Genomic DNA, 22,628 nt, shown 5'->3' on the forward strand with positions numbered 1-22,628 from the left:
ACACTCTTGAATAAGATAATGTGAGCTGTTTAAAAAAGAGCAGTCAGAGTCTGCTTTTAGTTTTGAATTTAGTAGGGGATTACTATAGCTGCAGAGCAGACATCCGGGGGCCAGGGAGAGGTTACCAACTAAGGAGATGTTGTTTCTATAAAAAAGACTCTCTGAAATGGACCAGTAGTTATAAAAACCAATGGCAGATGCCTATATGCTGATGTGAGAAGATGAACAGTCAAAGCATGAGTATCTTAGAAAAGGCCTGATCATAAGTGATTCTTTCAAGTGTAAATCCACTGAGTTAGTTCTGAGTCTCCTTCAGCATCACATGGAAGCAAACAGAAGCAAAGACAGAATAAATGGCACAGGATGAGAAGGCAAAATGATAAAAGATAGAGCCTGAAAACGAGCAAGGACTTTGTGAAGAAGTGTTACTTAGTTAACAAGTTTCATAAAGACTCTCTTGTTGGGTTTAATAATCTTATTCTTGCAAAGGATATAGCAGGAAGAGAATTGAGTCGCAAAAAGCAAAGGTGTTTGTGTTACTTTCCTAGGGCTGCTGTAACTTGGTGATTTAAAACAACAAAAGTTTATTCTCTCACAGTTCTGGAGGTCAGGCGTTCAAAACGAAGGTGTCAGCAGAACTCCGCAGTTTCTGAGGGCTCTAAGGGATGATTCTCTCTGGCTTTTTTCTGGTGTCTGGTGCCTCCTGGCATTTCCTGTTTGTGGCAGTGGCTCCCCTGCCTCTGTATTCACATGATTTTTTCCCCTGTGTTTCTCTGTGTCCTTTCCTCTTTTTATAAAAACACTAGTCATCATACTTAGGGCCTGCCCTAGACCCAGAATGATAACCTCTACTAAATCCCTAACTAATTACATCTGCAAAGACCCTACTTCCAAATAATTCCACATTCTGAGGTTCTGGGTGGATGTGAATTTGGGGGTGACATTATTCAATCCACGACAGTGTGTAACCCATTGCAGAAAGTGGACAAAAGAGTGGGAGATTATGCATTTATAAAACAGGAAATTCATTTACTCATTGTGATTAACTTGTTATTCTTACTACAGCTAACTATCTAATAATTGTTGACAATCAAAAGCAAACTTGATTTTTATCTGTATCCTGTACAGCAATGGTTCTACCGATGCTGGACACTGGAACAGTACTGGTCCCAGGGGAGGGTTTTATAGATCAGGGCATCTTTCCCCAGCTAAACCCTGTGGGCTGATTAAGGCCACAGGGCCTCCAGCCAGCCAGCCCAGCTATGAGGAATCACTGAGTTGGGGCTGCATCCCTGGGTTCTTCGGGGCCCAGTAAGGAATAAGGGGAGCATCAGAGCTGTCAATGAACTTGCTTTAATTTACACAGAATATTTCAAAATAAGGGAAATGTCATTAAAGAGTGTTACTTTCATTTTTTAAAAAACAAATCTATACAAAACAAAGTCTAATAGTGAATGATAAAGGTAAAATATGAGAATGAAGTGAACATTTATGCTTCACTTCATGATATCGCATTGAATACATAACCACAAGATGATAAATGTATACCAAACTGACAATTATATACAATATAATGTTGTAAAGTTAAATTTCATGTTGCAATTCTCCTAAATTCAAAAATTATGCATGTTTGTAAAAATATAGTTCATCTGTGTTTATTGTCAGACTACAACATTTATACTATGTTCTTTTTACTTTTCGAATATCAAATTACTACTTATTTTATGAAATAATAATAATAGATTTCTACCTCACAAAATATAAAGGGGGCAACTTTTTGTTGGTTTTGTGCTTTAAAAATATTTCAATTACACAATATTCTGTGTAATCTTGGAACACAGAATGATTACAGAAATAGATTTCAAAATATAAAGATATTGCACCATAAGTCAAACTTAAAAAATATATTTGCTAAAAAAAATCTATATTATTTTGCTTTAAAGTAAGAGAGTTTGCCCTTGAGAGAAAGTACGCTATGAACGTCCTTTACATAATAAACTTCTAAAGTGCATTTATATGGTTGCATTTTATATTTAAATCCCATGGCTCCATTTTATATTTAAATCCCAAATTTCAAGAGTATAGATACTTTACAAATCAAATTATGCCTCTTACTTTTTTCCACAAGGCAGCTGTCAGACTGCTCACTGCTACTCACAGGCACTTTGAGACCAGGCAGGTAGAACGACTTCAGTGGTGGAAGCCATACCCAGGCTGGACATAATTGTTCTGCCCAGGACATTGGCTTTTCCTTGGGCCTTTATGCTGATTGACCACCACGTGACAAAAACTGATAGTGATGACAAGGTCACTAGGTATCACGATGACCTTGGTCTTCTTTCAGAATAAAACACTCACCCCTCTCGTTTAAAGTATCAAGTATTTAATTCTGTCCAAGGTGATCCAAGGGGAGTGGCTTATGGTCTAATAGTGTTTTGTCTTCATTACCTCCTTGATGTTTCCCTGCACAATTGCTTCTGTGTTTCCCTCCCTGTGTACTTTGCTCCCAAAAGGCATGAGTTTCACATGCCTTACTAAAAATTATTTCTGTCAGTTGCTTATAATTAGAAAAGCGCTAAACCAAATCGTCTTCTAGTCTTTCTGAATAGTTTAAGCTCATAGAAACCAAGGCGTTATTCATTGCATTTCAAATATTTTTGAATTATAACCAGAGGCCTTATTTACTAATGTCCAATGAAAAGTCATATTCTAAGAAATATGCAGGTAATATAGCTGATTTGCTTTCTAACAGATGCCCATGGAGAGTTCACCACATAGTTGCATATGTAGATGCAGCTATATGCATATCGCAGGCTGGTTCCCAGTGAGATCTCTTATCTGCCTCCATGGAGACACATAGTTTAGCTCAATGCATCAAACTGCTTGAATCCTACACTCCGGAGGAGCTGGCATAGACACAAAGATAGTAAAAATCTTAAAAATATGAAAAATATTTAGTAGTTTTGCCTTGGTCTTTTTGATGTGTCTGTAATTTATACAAGAAATGTATTACGTCCTTGGAAATGGCCTCTCTCTAAATCCCCTCCCCACCTACCATTGTGTCAGAGTCTAGTATATCATAGTGTAAGCCAGATATACGTATCCTTTTGGATTAAGCTGGCTGGTAAATTAACTTATGCTAAACAGCTATCTGCCCATTCCTGTCAACTCTATCATCCTTGTCTGTCTCCTTTTCCTTTCCCCCAGACATTTCATTTCACTGTGGATGACATTTCATTTCATCTCCTTGCAATGTATAAAATTTTTCAGTGAACAGAAAACTCACTGACCCTTTTAAAACTGACAGGACACTGGTCCGCCCCAAACAAGTGCAATAACACAAGACCGCTTGGCTCCCCTTCCAGCCCCTTTCGAGCTAGTCTATGTTTCAGAGGCTGAGTTCTTAAAAAGGAGCACCTGCCCCACCTGTGCTCCACTCTCAGAACTGGACTTAAGCCTCTCTTATAGACACATATCACCAAAGATGAGCTGTCACATGAAGGTCTTTAATGGGCCAAGGTCATCTAGGAATCAGATCAACAGATATTTTGGGCACTTGCAATGTGAACTTGGATGTCAGGCTGGCATCGGGGTCACCTTAGGATCTCATGATCACTATGTGCTTTATGATAACAAAGAGATCCATATTCCTAGCACAGCAACTTTCCTGAAAGCTTCTATAAATGTACTAGGGCTCTAAGTTCTCCTATCTCTTCAGTCCAGATACAGAATCACTTTTCGTACAACTATTTATCAAGTTCCCACTAAGCTAATAAATGCTGAGAATACAATGCTGAAAAATAGAAGTGTGGCTTAGTTCCTCACAAAGCATCCGATCTGGTTGAGGCACTAGACAAGAAAACTATGAAGAAAAGGGGCTGTGAAGAATAAAATGCTACGGGAACACACACAGAAAAAAAATCCCGCAGGTCTTGGAAATAAGAAGGGCTTCCCAGGGGAAGTAATATCTAAGCTGAGACCTAAAATGCAAATAGAATTTAGATAAGAGAATAGAGATGGGACCATATTAAAACTCTCTTGTGAACTAAACATTGGCTAGGTTCACTGTAGTAATCACTCATTACCTATAGGTGACCTTTAAATATTCTGTGTACCAGGTATTATTCTTCAGATTCACAAATATTAACTTCTGTGCCCTTAGGAAAGTTGTATAACCTCTCTCTCCCTCAGTTTGCACATTTATAAAGTGGAAATAATAATTCTGACCTCACAGCTTTGTTGTGAGAATGAAATCAGATAATCCACATATAATTCTTAGAATCATTCCTTGTACATAGTAAGTGCTCAATACACTTTAACTCTGATTGGTTTGTGAAATCTCCACCACTCCATGTTTTACTAATGTGCTGTTCTTCTGAGTTCGATAATAAATGCTTTACCTGTTCTGAGATGGGATCGGTGAAGGGAGAAAGAGTGTTTACAAGAGGACCTAGGACGTAAGCTGGGCCATCACTAAATTTTGATGAGCAGGGTAGAGTGGGAAAGTAGCTGGGGGAGGGAAATATGTCGCTGGGGCTGGAGTTAGAGTCAAATGCCAAAGTGCTTGAATTTTAGCCTGACTGTTTACTAGATTCCCCTTCTGTGAATTCAGAATAATATCTTCCTCACATCACAGGGTTATTGCTATTCGGGTGTTATATGGAATAATGAACATAAATTTCTTAGCACAGTGACAGGAACATTGTAAGCATTCAATATCGTTAACTAACATCACTATCACCATAGAAGAAATAGAAGGGCAGAAATAGAAGCTTGTGAGAGAAGGAGAAAACTCACCAATTCCATCCCAGAATGGAGCTAACCCTGTATCCCCAGAATACATCACACACCTAGTGATTTTTCAACCTACGTAAGACCTTCTAAATATCACAGATCTGGTTTAAGTGGACGCTGAAGTTTTAATGGTTTGGATCTGGGGCATGGGGAGTGGGAACTGATTTTGAGTATACTACTTAGAATAAATTTTGTTCTTAAATAGGTTAATGTTAAAATTATTGGGAAACTGAATTAGTGGAGAAGTGATTTGCCCTTTCTTTTAACCCTTTCAGGCCAGCGAGTTGTGCTCCTTTTAAGTCACCTTGCTGCTGGTGTGGCAGGGAACAAGAAGTAACATGAGCTAGCTTACTTTCCGGCCACTCCTAGACACGCTTGATATAAATGTCTACCTCCCAAAATAATTTCCTTGGCCTCAGCGCTCTTTTTGACTCTGGTATTCCCTACTTTATCCTTTCATCCAGCCCTACCCCAGATATCTTAGAGAAGCATGAGCTTAGCCCTGTCTAACCTTTCCTTTCATATCTATGGCAGGAATTATTTTAATCTTTTTTTTTTCAAGTTTCTTTGTGAAGATTACAGGCACATTTGGAATGAAAGGACATTTTTTTCTTGGAAGCTTTATGCAATCAAGGTGGAGTCTTGTGCATTTATCTATAACATATACAAGTCCTAGGTTAATCAATAGACTTGTCTTCTACGATCTACATTCGGAAGTATCGTAAATGTGCAGTCTTTCTTCCTTATGTACAACACAGGAAATATCACATTAAAACACCTGAAGAAATTCTTCCAACCTGTATTTGTCATCCTGCCCTTCACTTGCCAGGCTTGGGCCCCTCTGCATGAAACCTTCTGACACAGCAGCTTGCACCAAGCTCTGTTCTGCGCTCTTGGTGCTCTTTTGTCCCAGGGATTCGAAACTTAGCATATAATGGCTTTCGGTATCCAGCGGATTTATTCTGTCTTCCCAACGAGATGGCAAATTCCAAGCAGAGACCAGGCCTTTGCCTCCTCTGTATCTCCCTCCGTAGCACGATGCACTGGCAGACCAGGCTTTGAAGATAACGCTTTACCCTTACGGGACAGTCCTTCTCCCAGTTCTGAAATAGCTTGACTAATAATAATTGTGTGATTGAATCATTATTTTCTTTGCTCTGAAAACAGAAAAGACGTCATTCCTGGGAAGTGAGCTTGGGGTCTGTAATGCTCAGTGTTCAAACGTTGTGTTTCTCATGCTTCACTAGAGGCTAATACCAGCGAGTGTCGCAAGGAGCAAGTCCTGCTTATAGAAAATCATCCTGGTACTAATTCCAGACTCTGTGTTCAGCTTTCAGAAAGCACAAGGCCTCCAATAGTTCTATTTATTAATCGGATTTGGCAAGGGGAGTAAATTCCTTATAAAAATATACAAACAAGCTATTAAAAATAATGTTCAAAGAAGAAAGTTAAAAATATTATGCAAAAGAAAATCAAATTGCTTAATTCAAATACAAGATTAAAAAATAATTCTATTAAAATTTTTAAGTATTTATTTGAAACACTGAGGGTTTAAAAAAGAAGATTCAGATATGGATGTTAGCTCAATAACCTCAGAGACTGAATTTTTTTTCTTTTTTAACATTTTGTATAGCTTTTAATAATGAAGACTTTATAAATAGTAGAAAGATAAAAGCAGGGTTTCTTAATTGTGAATCTTGTGAAATTCTAAGCAAATTTTATATGCATGTTCTTTTTCTGAAGAAAATCCAAAGCTTTATTTGCTTTCTCAGAAAGGGCTCTTAATCAGGAGAGATTTAAAAAACATAGATGTTCTTCTTACCACTGCCCTGAGTATAACAGAAGAGTTGGAGACACTTCCAGATCATCTTTATTCCAGATATGTCTCAAGTTTCAATGCGTGTTTCACTTATTCCATAATAACCAACCAAACGAAAAACCCTGTATCTTTAACAGTCTCAAAATTTGAAAGAAAAAGACATGAATAGTATTTACTCAAAGACTAAACATATAAAGATTCCAGAGGCGTATGGAACTTGACAAGGATTTCTAGAATTGCTCTTGAGAGCTTGACCATCTGGAGTCCTGATAGCACTGGGCTGCTAAGTCATTAAAAAATATTAGCTTTTTAGTTGCCCGATTAAAAATGTGGTATCATCTCCCTTCGGTCCCACAAAACCCACTGGAAGTGCTCAACCGATTCCCACACAGTGAAACTATTCATTGGACGGTTAATTAGGAGCAGAGTCTTTTCCAGACTGAAAGACATCTCCAAACTGCTCAGCACAGTGTGTCAATTACAGACATTATTAGAAGAAAGAAGTTGCCTGAGCTTGTGGGAAAAGTTCTTACAGAAAACAAAAATCTAAAGAACCATCTTCTAACCAGGGGCATTGTGAGACGAACCTTAGTTTATAAGAACTCTGGCTTCTTGTTAATTAAGTAAGTAGGGTGGGTGGAGGTGGAGCAGCGTGAGAAGAAAAACAGGTTTTCTGTGAAAGTAATCGTAAGGTTTTGCTCCTGCTGATGTGCTCAGCATAAAGCAGTGAGCTATGCTCCAGCTGAGAACAGAGGTCACCCCAGTGACAACGCAGCATTTGGAGAGGACAGCAAGTCGTTCTGAAAATAGATTTTCTATCTTTTACGCCAAGGATAGCTGTAGAATATGCTGAAAATACCAAATCAAATATCCAAAGTAAGAAACTAGAAAAAAAATCTTATCTACTGTGCTTTACATGTCCTAAAATATACTTTTATTCTTCCTTCTTGACCCGCGAGCCCCAGTGGGTTACATAGAACAACACATCTTGTTAGTATACTAGATAAGGGAAAAAAGGAGGGGGAAATCATTTCTTAGAGAATCATTTGTTCTTTAATAAATATTTATTTTGCCTTTTGTCATGTTTTTCTCCCTCCTTGTATATTCAAATTCTCCTTTTGAGGCTTGAACCTTAAAACGCTTAGCTTTCGGGTCGATTAGTTACTTCTTTTCCAGTAGCTTTGGAGATGTTTTATTCCAAGTAGAATATTAATTCCCAATGAGGCCATTTGAGAGCAATGGCCTAACATAATTTAAGCTGCCCTATGACAAACCACACCTCAAAAGAGAGAGTTAGAGGAGAACCCTGGTTATTATTTAACCTGTGCTTCCTTATTACACACTGTGGTCATACACATTTGCAGAGAAGTTGCAGAAAGGGAATCAAGAATGTTAATATAAGACTTGAAATCTGTTTTATTGTTTTTGTAAGATGTGCATATTATCGTATGACCTTATCTACTTGTTCCATATATATATATCTATATATACCCTCTTTCTTTTCAGGTTATAATTTATATGATCATGAAGGAAGTGGTTTCATCCCTGAGGGGGTGTGTGTTGAAGGAGAGGGGGACAATCACAGAGATCTTAAATGCTCTCAGTTCCGGGCTATTCCAAGTTCAGGACCGCGAAAGCATTCCTCACCCCCCACCTTTTCACGTGGTGTCCAGGGCCCATCTGCCCCTCTCTCGGCCACTTAAAAGGTGGGTTGTTCACATGGGGAAGTCACAAGATCTGCCAAGGTCCTGGGGCTAAGTCTGGAATCTTTTCTGCAAGGTGGTCACCAAACAAAGTACTGGTTGCTGTCACAGGAAGACTTCCCTGGGGGCACTGTGAGGCGGGAGGATGGTAGATGTAGCTCCAGGCCCAGGCAATGGACAGTCCACTCCGGCGCTCATTCCAACGGGTAGTGGGGCCATCTACAGAACCAACTCAGGTCCCATAGTTCCTGGACCTTCAAATAATGTCCCCCTCAGTAACTCTGGCTGTAACCTTCCTCATTAGTGTGTAGCCCCATCGATCTCTGCTCTCAGGGCCTTTCTCATCCCTTCTCCCCCAGCACTTGGAGGAACTCTTTTTTCACATGGGCAGGAGACTCCACTTCTCTCAGACTCAACTTTCTCTCTAACATCTCGCCTATGTTCTGAGTCCGATTATGCTGCTCTGGCTCAAGTTTTGGAAAACAAACATGGGAGGTCTTCTTTTCCACCCACATTTTTTCCTGTGAATAAGATAGTGAATGCTTAACTGGTCCTCACTACAGGCCTGCTGCGGCAAGGCCTGGCCTCTCTGCGCACCTCATCACCTTTTCCTCGTGCCAGATGCTTTCTTTCAGCTCCTTCCCCCTCAGAACCTTCGCCCAAAATGGTCTTCTCCTTTCATCTCCCTTGCCTGGTTAACTCCTATTTGCCATTCAAATCCCAGGTCTCAATTCCTGACACTTCTTCAGTGACTCCTTTTTTTGACCTGATTCAGCTTAGGCCAAATTCCCATGCACGATTTTATAGAAGCAGGTACTGCTCATTCAGAGTATTATTTATGTCTGCCCCCTAACTCAAGAGCTAGTTCCATGATGGCAAGGATTTTTTTTTTTTCACTCTCACCATTAAATCCTCGGTGCCTACCATAATGAGTGTGACAGGCTCTTGTTTCCAGAACAAACATTTTTTCCTCAATACAATTTTGAGAGCCACTAAGCTTGAATCAATTCTATGTGGAACCCCCCCCCAACCCCCCGCCCCGAGTAATTAAATAAATTAGATAAGGTAAATCTAGACTTCCTGGGATTTTGTATTATTTCTCTAAGAGAATAATTGAATCTGGAAGACAATGATCAAATTTGGAAGAAAAGACTCAAAGTCAAAATCTCACCACTAAGTAGATGCTGTGAAAGGTTATTAGCCTTGTAATAGACTTAAATTCCTGCACTACCATGCAGGAAAAAACAACCTTAATTTTTCCACTTAAATATAACTGTCTTTCAGTTTAAAATAATTTCTTCTGTTTCTTCTGGATAATTATTCAGACATTGTAGGAATTAAACTCTTCCCCAGTATTATTTCTGGGAATGACACAGGAACTTGTTATAACTAGAAAGGCACTATGAAACAGTAATCCAGTCAATGTATAGTGATTACTTCCCCTATAGGAAACTTAAGATTAGATAGATCCTTGACTCATACCACACACAAAATAAATGTATTTTAAATTAAATTTATTTATTTATTTATTTATTTTTAGGCGAGGCAACCGTTGGTAGACCTCACAGATTACAAGGACCTTGTCAGTTTACAATCCCTTATTTTTTACACCTACAGCACCTTGTCTTCCTGGGTGGTCTCTCATCGAAGTACTAATCAGGTCTGACCCTGCTTTGCTTTCGAGATCAGATGGGATCCGGGTTGTTCAGGGTGGCATGGCCATAGCACAAAATAAATTTAAATATGAAAATAAAACTTTTTAACTAGTAGAAGAAAATATGGAATATTTTGTGGCCTTCAGGTAAAGAGGAAAATAATTAGTAAAAATAAAAGAAAGAATTAAGTGATCTCTAGTTATGTTAATGAAATGATCTGGCTAGAAATCACATTTGAATTAATAAAAAAACTTTGGTGATATGACTAGATACAAAATAGTCAAAAATAACTTACTTTTCTCTATACTGGAAGTAATCAGAAAAAAAAAGAGAAAATATTCCATTTGTAATAATAGCCAATCTATATTCAGGAATAAATTAAGAAAATAAAGGATAGATACGAAAACCTAAAACAAACATGATAATAGCTACATTAATTATGAAATTGGTAAATATATGTATTGTATATACTTTCCTATACTTTTTTTAATTAAAATTTTAAAATTATAGTATGTCAAATTAATGATTATTCTTTTGCGATATTATACATGAGTCTTCTTATTCCAAGTTTTTCATTGGCTGGCTTCACAATAATTATAAGAAATCAATGTGGTTGTAGTGCATAGGTCTGAATCTGTTTTGGTGTTATTTGCTTTCTTACTTTTTGGTAACTAATAATTACATGAAGAGTATGAAATTCTCTGAGATATTCATTTTAGAGTGTAGGGCTAAGGCAAATAGTCCTCTGCAAACCACTCCAAGAGTTGAGAGACGCAATTCTGGATTTTGGGAGGGGGGAGTTGTTCCTCAGTGGGTCAGGCAGAAACATAAAAATGGCTTGTATCTCTCTATGCTGTGTTATCTGTTTTGCAACATAGAAAATAAGGTGTGGTACCAACCGGTAACACAGGCAGTGACTTTGCATTCATGAGGAGAGTTTAGTGGCATGCAAAGAGGAAGTTAGGGAAAAACAAAAGTCTGTTCTTTATTCCCAGTACAAGAAACGAGACTAACTTTTCATTCAGTTCTTCAGTTGAGCAAATATTTAATCATATCAGCAGCTTGCTTGTATTTAATAGGTACTGTAGGGAAGGTATAAAAGGAACATACAACAGTCGCACCTCTAAAAAAATGATCTTGTTGGGATTTGACAACTAAGAAAAAATAAAAGTGGAGTGAATTGGGACCCCTATCCTTTTAGTTTTACTCAGTTCTCTGATCAAAGAAGCTGACTTCTTTGGACTTAAATTGGGCAAACATATAGAGATAAACACGTAACTTATAGTACATTAAACCAGCAAGTCTAGTTTTTCACCAATTCGGTACTATGCCGTTGGTCCTGTTTTACTTGGCAAGGAATTTTCTGGTCTTTGTGGTGATAGTAAGATGTTCAACAAGGAGAATCACAGGAAGAGGAGATTTTTGGTCCAGAATTTGCAAGTCAAATTTAGAAAATTCCCACTTCAGTTCAGATAAGCAAACTGGCATACACACCACGTAAAAGTTGTTAAATTAAAAGTTTGAACCTTGATGTTTCATGCAATACATACATATATATTTCATCAAGCCTCTAAAACATTTAAATAGTTTTCAGTCTTTTGCATTTGTTTTAAGCTATTATAGGACTGTACTCTTTTATTTGCATTCCGAAACATGAAAAGCTCTGACCTGACATGAACCTTTTTGGCAATAAACATATGAAGCTATTTAAGCTATTTATAACCTTTACATATCTGACTCCATGTGAAAATGTTTCTTGCACAATTATTAATGTTTGATTGTGCAATGCTGCTCTAATTCCCCTTGGGGATATTATATAATATAGAGTATACACATATATTTTCTTTTTCGAATCTGAGGAATTCTGAATTCTGAAACATGTGCTCCCAGGGCTTTGGATAAGGAACTATGGAAGTATAAACACTGCAACAAATGTCCTCAACGTCATTGTTTTGTTAGGATAAATTTACATCATGTACAACATATATTTAAGTCAGACTTTCTGGGTTTGAATCCTAGTTTTGTCATTTATTAGCTATACCTATACTTCAATTTTCTCGGTAGTAAACTGCGAATGATAACAGAGTTATTCTGAGAATTAAGTGAAGTTACACATGCAAAACACTTAGAACGATGTCTGATAATTATTCAGCACTTAATACACATCAGTATAATTATAATAACAGTGTACCAATTTACATTTCCAACAATAGTGCACCTAGTTCTCTATGCTCTTGCCTATTACCATCTTTATAACTTTGTCTATTGTGATAGTCTCTCAAAAAAAATTCCATTATTTTATTTGCATTTCTTAGATTTCTAGTTGAAAATATTTTCATACTTTTAGTATTTTTATGCTCGATGATTTTTGTCACACTTTTAAAAGATCTTCCCTATTAAAATATTAAAATATTTACATTTACCTATTTTTTTAGTATTTGTAAATTTCTTTCCTTTTTCTCCCTCTTTTCCTTCCTTCCTTTCTGCCTTCTAAGAGCTCATTTCGATGTATGACTTTTAAAAAATATTCTATATTGTTAGCCAGTTACCCCAATACCAGTTACTGAATAATCCATCTTTTTCACCACTGATTTAAAAACTTTTATCATATGCTAAATTCTTTGTCTTTTTCTGGACATCATATATTATTCCTGTGATGACCTATTAATTTTCTTGCCTATATCATATTGTTTAAACTTCAGGTAAGTCAAAATATTTTTCTCAAAATTTTCTTAGATATTGATACATAGTATTTACTATGAGCAGTTTTCAACAAACCTGCATTGGAAGTTTGATTGAGATTAACTTGGAAGAAATATATATTTCAATATTGAGTCTTCCCATTTATTCAAGGACATATTTCCCTATTCTTATTTTCATACACTTTAAAGTCCTTGCTAACAGCTATAGATGATTAACACATTTTGAAATATGCGTGCCCTTTTAGTTTATAGCCAATTGGAAACTAAATATGTGAATACCTTCATCAGTACTAGGTAGTTGCTATGGACTGAATGTTTTTTTTATCCTCTTCAAAATTCATGTTAGAGTCCTAATATGTTGGTATGTGGAGAGGGGCCTTTGGCATGTAATTAGAGTGAGATGAGGCCATGAGAATGAGTTCCCTGTGATGGGATTAGTGTTCTTATGAGACACCAGAGAGCTTGACCTCAGTCTCTTGCTCTTGCATGTGCTAGCGCGCTCTCTCTCTCTCTCTCTCTCTCTCTCTCTCTCCTTCTCTCCCTCTCTCTCATATTCTGTGTGTGCGCACATGCACTGACACAAAAAAGAGGCCATATGAGCACATGATGAGGTGACTGTAACCCAAGGGAGAGCCTTCGCCATAAATGGACCATGCTGGCACCCTGATCTTGGACTTCCAGCCTCCAGAACTATGAGAAAATAAATTTCTGCCTTTTAAGCATCCCTGTCTATGATATTTTGTTATGGCAGCCTGAGCCAACTACTACAGTAGTGTGTATATTACTTAGTCTTTCCCCAGACTCTGGGTTGCTTTACAAATTAATCACAGCCCAAGGAAATAGTACAATTGTATGAGCTAATGTGGTGACAGAAAAGGCTACTACTCTGTGATGAATACTTATTTTATTGAATTGCTTTGCAAAGGATCAACTCAGGAAAAGATTTCTGTCACCTTGTTCCCACATTCAAAATGAAAATAATTTTTTAGTTCTACAGATAAATTGCAGATTTCCAGAAATGCTGACTTCCCTATTTTGTTGCCTAGAAGAATGCCAATAAGGAAATTGTCACTGATGCTCAGGAGCTACAATGTTAATATGGGGGCATATCTGAGAGTAGTAACAAAAGTACCTCTCTAGTCGTTCCTCATAGTTGTGGAATGCTTTAGAGTTTGCTAAATGCATTTATATGTAAATTTTTTTCCCATCCTTAAAAGAAATTCAAGTGAAGGGAGTAAACAGATTCAGAGAAATTAAATGTCTTTTCCAAGGTAGCATAAAACTAGGGCTGGATTTAATTTATTAGATTGAATGAAATTTTTTTCTGAGAATTTATTGTGTGCACACTATGGCCCCCAATCCAGGCCTTTGTATCCTGTGATCTCATCTCAGCGACCGATGTAGCTTCTTGGCTGTCTTATGTTAAGCTGTACTTAGTTCAGGTAGCTCCTGGTGCCTCCAAAGACCCAGCCTACCACTGGACTCTGAACCTGCGGGCAGATGCATGGTGCTGCCTCCCCTAGGGGGCAAGCCTCTCCCTGTCAGTCTCTCCACAGCCCTTGCTGAGCCAGAATGGAAAAGGGTTTCTTTTGATATCTGAGGTGTTTGTTGGGAAGCTCTTCTTCAACTCTCCCTCCCCTAAATTTCTCTTCTTCCCAATTATTCTGCTTTGTGTACAGTAAAAGGGAGGTTTGCAATTTGATCTTAGGTCCAAATGAAAAGCCAGGCAGGCAACGTGAAACCCACAGGCCTTGATTTACTCATTGTCCTACTTTACTCTAAACCAAACCTTTCTCTAGTAATTCGCTAGCCATTGGTAGTAAAATGATGCCCCAAATTCAATTTAAGAGCTGTTGCTTGATAAGGAAAAAAGAAGAAAAAATTGTCGAAACATCAGAAATCTATAAGGCAAGAAACAATGAAAATAATACCACATTTAATTGAAAAACAGGTGAATTACAAGTCATTTTTTTTTAAAAGACCAGTGACATTTAGTCCCAGCTTTGTGTTGACTATGTAGAGAGAAGATAACCCAAGAGCAAGGCACACAGTGTGACTATCTATGTCCTAGGAAAAGGAAATTTAAAAATTTTTTATTTCAGAAATTATTTAAATCTAGATATCTTGTAAACTAGACATAACAGTGCACAACATCAGCAACTTAATGGTTATCTTTGAATTTAAATCTGCAGGCATCTTTTTCTTATTATTTATATAGTAGCCTTACCTTCTTTTATCATTGTTAGATTATGCCCCAGATGTAAAAAATGAATCATACCATGTAGGGGAAAAGGAGTAGATGCTTTTAGCACTTTGGAAATATTAAAATTGTTTTAAATATTTTCAATAGAACTCCCTTGGAGCCTCTGTGTTAGAATGGTACAGAATTACCAAATCAGAAGGTATCCTAGTATTTCATTAGTAATGGGGTGAATATTCACTTTTTGTGAATATTGCTATCAGCTAGATCAACCCAGCATATTCTCAAAAATACTTCACCCTCAGGTCCCTAAACTCAAGGAGAAAATAATAGGATTTTCTTTTTTTAGAGTACTAAAAAGAAGCATTACGGTACATAGTTAGAGAAACATAGGACTAGGTGACAGGGAGCTACTGTGTTTTAGTTTTGGCTTTAAGATTTTAACCAAATCATTTAATATGCCCAGGTTTTAATTTCCCTATTTGTAAAAAGGGAGATAATAATTCTTATGGTATGGAATATCTGGAATTATTAAATTAAAAATATTTGATATCAAAATGTTATGAAGTGCAGAAAGAAATAAAAAATTGGTCAAGGGCTCAAATATGCCAGGTACTGTAGTAACAGGTGGAGCTCAGAAGAGCTTCTTTAGGTCCATGGCTCCACCACACTAAAATCGTATGCCAAATCATTAATAAAAATGTTTTTAATTAAATTTAAATAATCCACATTTTGCTCTGAAAGAAACTTTCTTAGTTTTAATATATTTTTAAGTCTTGCTATTACGAAATCTCAGATGCAGAGTAAATCAACAGTGGAAAATAAAAATACTTTCTGTAAAATACTTTCAGTTGGCAGACTAATAATAATTTATAATAAAAATAATTGGTATAACATTTTACATTTTTTTCTAAAGACTTTTCAAAGGGGACCTTAAATTAGCTATAATAAGTTAAGTAAGCTTACAATTTAAAATTTAACAACAGAAAAGCCTGATACATTGTTATATTTCTACTGTTTAAAGACTATTTTATGAATATATAGTAAATAATTTTATACAATATTTTTAAAACATTCTGTAGATACAACTTCCTCAGACAGAAATTTAATTCAAAATGTTAAGGTAGGTGAAGGGGATTAAATACATTAGACTATGCTGAAAAGACACTCAATTTTCTTGAAAATAAAATTCAGTAAAATCAATAAAATAATTAAATATTATAGATTATAAGCTCCAGCTATTAAAATTAGAAAACCATCTAAGAATGATAAGATATTTTCTTTTCTAGTAACAGCATCTATTTGCTTTTAAGAGTAGTCTTAACACAATATAAATATGAGTTTAATAAATGTTTTAATAATGTATTTTTCTATTAGATACACATATATGCATACAAATATAAGTACAAATCTATATCATCTTCTGGTTATAGATGAAAAACAAATCTGATAAGGTTTCTGACAAAAAAAATCTTTTGTTTCATCTTATATAGAAATAACTTGAAAATAGTTAGGACAAATTTTTAATCATGTTGGTATATAATTGGGTGAGATTTTATTTTCAGTAGTTTTTCATAATTTCTTATTAGGAAGATAATCTGGTTATAAGAAAATTAAGTAATTTAAAATTAATACTTGATACTTAAGAGCCTAGTTAGAATATATGTAATATATATATTTGTAAAAATAAATAAGCAATAATAGATAATAGATGAGGTAGTTAAAATATTCTGGAACATAATCTGAACCTTAAAAAAAAACAAAACAAAGAAAAGAGCATTCACCAATTCAACCCATATGAATCAGATAGCTGGAGAGTTTTTTATTTTTGACATATATACCATATGTTTCAAACACAAGGCCTCTGAAATACATTTCTAAGTTCCAAAACCTTGCTAAACTGAAATTCAAATTTTTTGCTTGCTTAACCATTGCTTAATCTACATCGGGAACTTTGCTGTTCAGACTAAAGATATTTGCAATTTAACCATGGATTAGTAGTTTTTCATTTTTTATATTTAAGTGGTATTTTCCCTTTATGTATGTCATATAGTAAAACACATTAGGAAAAGCTATTACTCCTCAGATGTTGTATGATAAACAATTACTTAGATGATAATGAGTTAACAAAAATTTCAAGGTCTGCTAAAGAATTATGAAGCCCATCATTCATATCTTGACTTCTAAGAAAATTTTTAAGAGTATCTAAAGCAGTTACTGCCTCGTTTTTTGATGGTAAAGCGAGTTCCGTTCCCAGAGATCCACTCTCATCCTCCTCATCAGAAGTGCAGAATCCAGTTTCATCTGATTTACTTTCCTTGGTCCATGCCGCATCACCATCCGGTGCCGCATCACCATCCGGTGCCGCTTCACACGTCTCCAAATCATCATCCAGGGCAGCGTACTCTTCGATAGACAGACCTTCAGGAAACTCCACTCCTGCTGCTTGGGCGTGGGCAACCAAATCCAGACCAGTGTCTATCTCTGCATCTGCCTTGTTACTTTCTCCCTGTTGAGATTTAAATCCTGCATCTTCATAGCTTTTAACAATAGTCTCTGGGGTTACAGCCCTCCAACAGAGATGCAGTGTATCAACTGCATCTAGTAGGGAAAACGTAAATTCTTTGCTGCCTTCAACAGAACTTAAAAATTTCTTGATAAGACAATGTCGATATTTGATTTTAAGGCTTTTAATAACGCCTTGTTTCATAGCTATAAATTTGGAAGATAAACATGATGGAAAAAATGCTAACTCGATAGACTTTAGGTTCTTAACCTCTGGATGTGCAGGAAAAGAATCAACAAAAATCACCACTCTTCGTTGCTGGGCTTGAAATTTCTCATCAAGCTTCCGCATCCATTGTTCAAATATATCCGAGGTCATCCATGCCATTCTGTTAGCTTCATAATACACAGGTAAAGATTTTATGCCTTTAAAACAAAGTGGATTTCTGTTTTTTCCAATGACAAGCAAAGGAAGTTTCTCTGAGCCATCCATGTTTGTCCCGACCACCAGAGTTATTCTGTCTTTGCATAACTTTCCAATTGAGCATGTTTCTCCTTTAAATGCAAATGTATTCGTAGGTAACATTCGATAAAGCAGCCCAGTCTCTTTTATATTAAAAACATTTTTAGGATGATAATCATTTAAATAATAAGGAAGTATGTTTTGGTGCCAGACAGTTGAAGGGTCTACTGATATACCTGTAGCTTCTACAGGTTGTGCTCTAAATACTAAACCATACCTGGATTTAAAGCGATCCAGCCAACCATTACTGCACTTAAAATCATTATGTCCCAGTTTCTGGGCAAAATCATTAGCTTTTAGACGCAGCATTGGACCATTAACTGGTACATTTAGACACTGAGCAATTCGATACCACCTCATTAACGCCTCTTCCAGATCTGTGTAAAAAGCAGTTCTCAGTCTTTTTCTTTTTGGATCAAATCTCAGAGATTCAAAGGCTTCTAGAACTTTGTCCTTATTCTTCATAATAGAAGACAATGAATTTTTCTTTATTCCATATTCAGCTGCAATCTCTGCTTTTTTCTTGCCACTTTCTACTGCATTTATGATGTCGATCTTTTCTTCAATGGATAGGCTTTTCTTTTTTTTCACTGTTACAGGCAGAGTTGAGGCATCCGCGGAAGCTTCTGCCATTTCAACCAGCGCCTGTAAAGAGATTTCTCCTCTTCCTGGTATCTGTTTCTTAATTAAATTTCTTTTCCAGTATGACACGAATTGCTGCTTTCTATCCACTTCATGTATTAAAAGTCGGTATGTGTTTAATAGTCTTATTCCTTAGGAAATTGGTGACTAAATATATTTTTTCCCCCAAAGAATCTAAATAAGAAAAATGTTATATCCAGCTAGAATAGTTTAGAAGAGAAACTTCCTTCCAAGGACCCTGTGCAGCTCAGTTTATAGTCTATTCAGAGTTCCAGAAGTCAAGCTAAAATAGAAATCTCATTATGCAAACCTGTCCAGTCCTGCTGATATATTTTTGGAACTTCAATCCTTTAAGACGATCCATTTTATCCATTCATGGATTCAAACTCCTATTAATTCTCCACAGAGGGCCTCAGAGATAAGAAGAAAAAGCATTCAAAAATTTTCATGCAAAATGTTACCCATTAATTCCCAAGTCTCTTCAGGGCAGAGAAGAAAATGGTAGAATCCTTCTAGGGTTTGACAGTGTATCTTCTGTCTCTTGAAAATGTAAATAAACAAATAAACAACGACAAAAAAATGACCATTTTTAGTAGTGATATGTCAATTAAATCTCAAAAAGAATATACTAAATAGTTCTGCTTTTAATAATAAAAAAATGGAAATGTGTTTCTGAAAATACAATAAGCAAAGCAGGAGAAATGCTTACCTTCTAACCGGCCTCCATAAAAAGCTCTCTACCTCTGCTCTGTGCATTTGAATTCTCACTTGCCTTTGAATACTTTCTAATATATACTTCTGAAATAAACCAGACAAATTTAATCTGTTTTGAAATGTGGGCTTACCAAAATTAAAGAACTATAAATGTTGCTGGTTAGATCTTTGGTGGCTATTTTGTACATGAAGTCACAGACTGCCCCCTCTGACTTCTCTAAAAGAAAAACATAGTCAGACAGTAGTCACAAGGTTTAACTTTTAATAGAACATGGGAGACAGTGTCCTCTTTATAGAAGTCTTGTAGAAGATGCTTCACTAAAAGTCAAATCAAATGATTTCATTACATAGTTTAAAATTTTAAATCTTATTCTATTTAAAAGCTTAAAAATCTAGTAACATTTATATCAGTCACGTTACAACCGAGCAGAAATACTTGACAAAATGCATAGGAAAAAACAAATTATCGAGAGGCTATAATGCAGAAAAAGACCTAGATTAAAAGTAAAGAGAGTGACCATGGGTCTTACTCTCTCAGGACCTCCACTTACTCGTAAATCAAAGGGCTTGTAGTACAACAACATGGACTTTGGTGCCAGACATGCCTGAATTGACAAGTGACTCTGACACTTAGTACTTATGTGATCCTGGGTAGTTTACTTAACCATTTGATCTCGGCTTCCTTATTAGTAAAATAGGGGTTAACTATAGCACCTACCTCAGGGTTATTTCACATTCAATGGTATTCAATGAGAAAGTGTAAAGCATTTAGCAGGGTGTTTAGCACCTTAAAAGGTGTTCAATAAATGTTTGGTGGTGATCTCATTTTATCAACATTATCTTCCCTCTAATGTCCCTTTGGCTGTGTCAATCTATAAAATTCATATATTTTGCAATATATACTGAGAGCAGAGCTTCTTAAAAGTACTGTGAGAATAGTCAAAGGACTCAGATGGGTTCACCCCCTACCTTCCCATGTAGCAGCATCTTCTCTTTTAGAATCTATAGGCTTTAGGCCTACTGCAGGCCAAGGTAATAAACTAATCTGAGGGGCGGAGGGGTGGGAGCATTACTGCTGTGTGAAATAGTGTAGGCACTCCATCCCTCTAGTTTTTCTCTCTGTCCTCCCAGGTTCCAATTTGACACATGCATTTTTTTCACAAAATTTTTTGTAAAAATTTTATCAAAATTCCTCTGCCTTTGTTGTGCAAATCAAAGAAGTAATTTTCATCATAGGAATTTCAACCAGTAAAGTAGTTTGTTGGTGTTATTTTTTAAAAAATGCCTTAATAATAATTATGATAGCTGAGGCTTTAATTTCTGAACCGCTTTGCTTGGGATATTTCAAACAACTCAGGAGGAAGGTAAAATTGGATTTCAAAGCTCATACAGCTATAATGTGGTTGAGTGCGGTCTGGAAACCAGACTTTCTAATGTCAAGTCTATCATTCATTTTCTCGAACCACACTGGTATGGCCTCCTGTAATAACAGTTACACATTCTATGCCCTCAGACCTATGCCAAGTCAGCATTTCTAATGCAGATCTGCCCCCCCCCCAAAAAAAGAGGGGGAGCAATATCAGGCCTCCATAGCAGAACAGGCCATTATGAATTCTGTGAAAACAAACAGTAACCTGTGGAGGGCTGACCTTGCTACATAAGCAATATTTGACCATTAGACTAAAAAACAAACAAACAAAACTTACTCATATATGGAAACTCCTGTACATTTTTCTGTAATTTCCTATTAGTCCATAATTATTTCAAAATAAAAAATTTAAAATAGCTCGTTCTTATTAGGAAGATACCAAGCTTCAGAAATTAAGGTAGCAAGCAAGAACCAATTTTTTAAAAAAGGCTAAACCAAGCAAAACTACTCTTCAATTTCCCAACTTCTCTCTTTCCTGTCTTTTGTTATTCCCAGTCTTCTTTTCTTCCTTTTTCCTTTCTGCCTTGTTTCATTTGTCAAAAACTCTACCATCTCAAATAATAAGGATTATAGAAAAAGTAACTTGAATTTCCCTTACCTCATCCCAAATAAAGCAATCTAATATACACAATCAGAAACTACTGGTTTTCTTAATCAAATTAAAAATAGTGATATGTTTATTTAGGAAGATAGTATGTTTTTTCTGATAGTTAATGGTATATGTTTCCTTCCAAAACAGCTGACAAAGCTATAATTTTCCATGGTAAGATATAATATATCATTAGTCCTGAAATGACCACATTTCTTATGACAAATCAGACAATCTAGACTTTTTTTTTTCCTAGAGAAGAAAAAGCACCTACTGCCTAAATCAACGAAGCTGACACTTTCTATTTTCCCATTGTCTAAGGTCTGGCATATACATACATATATATAGGAAGGCATGGCACAGCTAATATTTCTCAGAAGTATGCATTCTCTCAATTAAGTTCATAAATCATTCCGCCCCTTGAAAATATTACAGCAGAGAAATTCTACTAAGTTAGGGACTATTTCCTCTATGTGAAGAGAATAAAAACAGGCATTCTCTAAAAAAGACTGACCAACTGAACCCCAAATAAAGAAAACAATGGTCAACTCTACCGGTGCTAAAATAAATGTAAATCTCTTTTTAAAACAAGAGATACCTTTTTGGTTTTTGTTTTTGCCTATCAGAATGGTAATATCTAGTGTTTGCCAGAAAGCAGTAACATAGGTTACCAGGAAACACATAAATTGGTACAAAGCTTACAGAGGGAAATTAGCACTATGATACAAAAACCTTAAACATGTACATAACTTTTATCCAGCAATGCTATATGTAGGGTATTATCCCAAAAGAATTATTATAAATGTAAAAATCTAGCTTACAAATGTATTTGGTTTCTATTGCTGCAGAACAAATTACCACACGTTTAGTGGCTTAAAACAACAGCCATTTATTATCCGACAGTTCTGTAGGTCAGAAGTTCAGGTAGCATGTGTAATTTAAGAATAAAACAAATGAGTAAACAAAATAGAAACAAACTCATTGATACAGAGCACATTTTGATGGTTGCCAGATTGGGGGTGGCGGGGTTTGGAGGAGTGGGTGAAAAAGGAGAAGGGATTAATAACTACAAATTAGCAATTACAAAACAGTCATGCGGATGTGAAGTATAGCATAAGAAATATAGTCAATAATATCATAATAACTATGTATGGTGTCAGATGGGTACTAGATCACTTTATAAGTTATACAAATGTCTAATCACTATGTTTTACACCTGAAACTAAAAGAATATTGTATGTCAACTAGAATTGAAAAATAAAAAATTATTTAAAAAGAAGAAGTTCAGGTGGGTTCAACTGGGTCCTCTGCTTAGGGTCTCACAAGGCAGAAATCAAGATGTCGGTCAAGCGG

The 22,628-nt window shown here is 36.1% G+C and overlaps 1 protein-coding gene across 1 annotated transcript; it reads right to left on the minus strand.

Annotated features, from left to right (window-relative positions):
• Positions 1-16,680: 16,680 nt before the first annotated feature.
• Positions 16,681-22,179, minus strand: TIGD4 (tigger transposable element derived 4). Its single transcript, XM_036233556.1, has 2 exons — positions 19,253-22,179; positions 16,681-19,083 (listed from the first exon to the last, which is right to left on the minus strand). Exon 2 carries the CDS (start codon positions 18,532-18,534, stop codon positions 16,978-16,980), a length of 1,557 nt encoding a protein of 518 aa, XP_036089449.1. The 5' UTR covers positions 18,535-19,083; positions 19,253-22,179; the 3' UTR covers positions 16,681-16,977.
• Between the last annotated feature and the right edge of the window lie 449 nt (positions 22,180-22,628).

The sequence above is a fragment of the Rousettus aegyptiacus genome, unplaced genomic scaffold (assembly GCF_014176215.1).
Source record: "Rousettus aegyptiacus isolate mRouAeg1 unplaced genomic scaffold, mRouAeg1.p scaffold_m13_p_16, whole genome shotgun sequence".
Taxonomy (NCBI): Eukaryota; Metazoa; Chordata; class Mammalia; order Chiroptera; family Pteropodidae; genus Rousettus; species Rousettus aegyptiacus.

Excerpts from the sequence above, each read along its gene's own strand:
- TIGD4 (XM_036233556.1), bottom strand. The coding sequence starts at position 18,534 with ATGGCAGAAGCTTCCGCGGATGCCTCAACTCTGCCTGTAACAGTGAAA.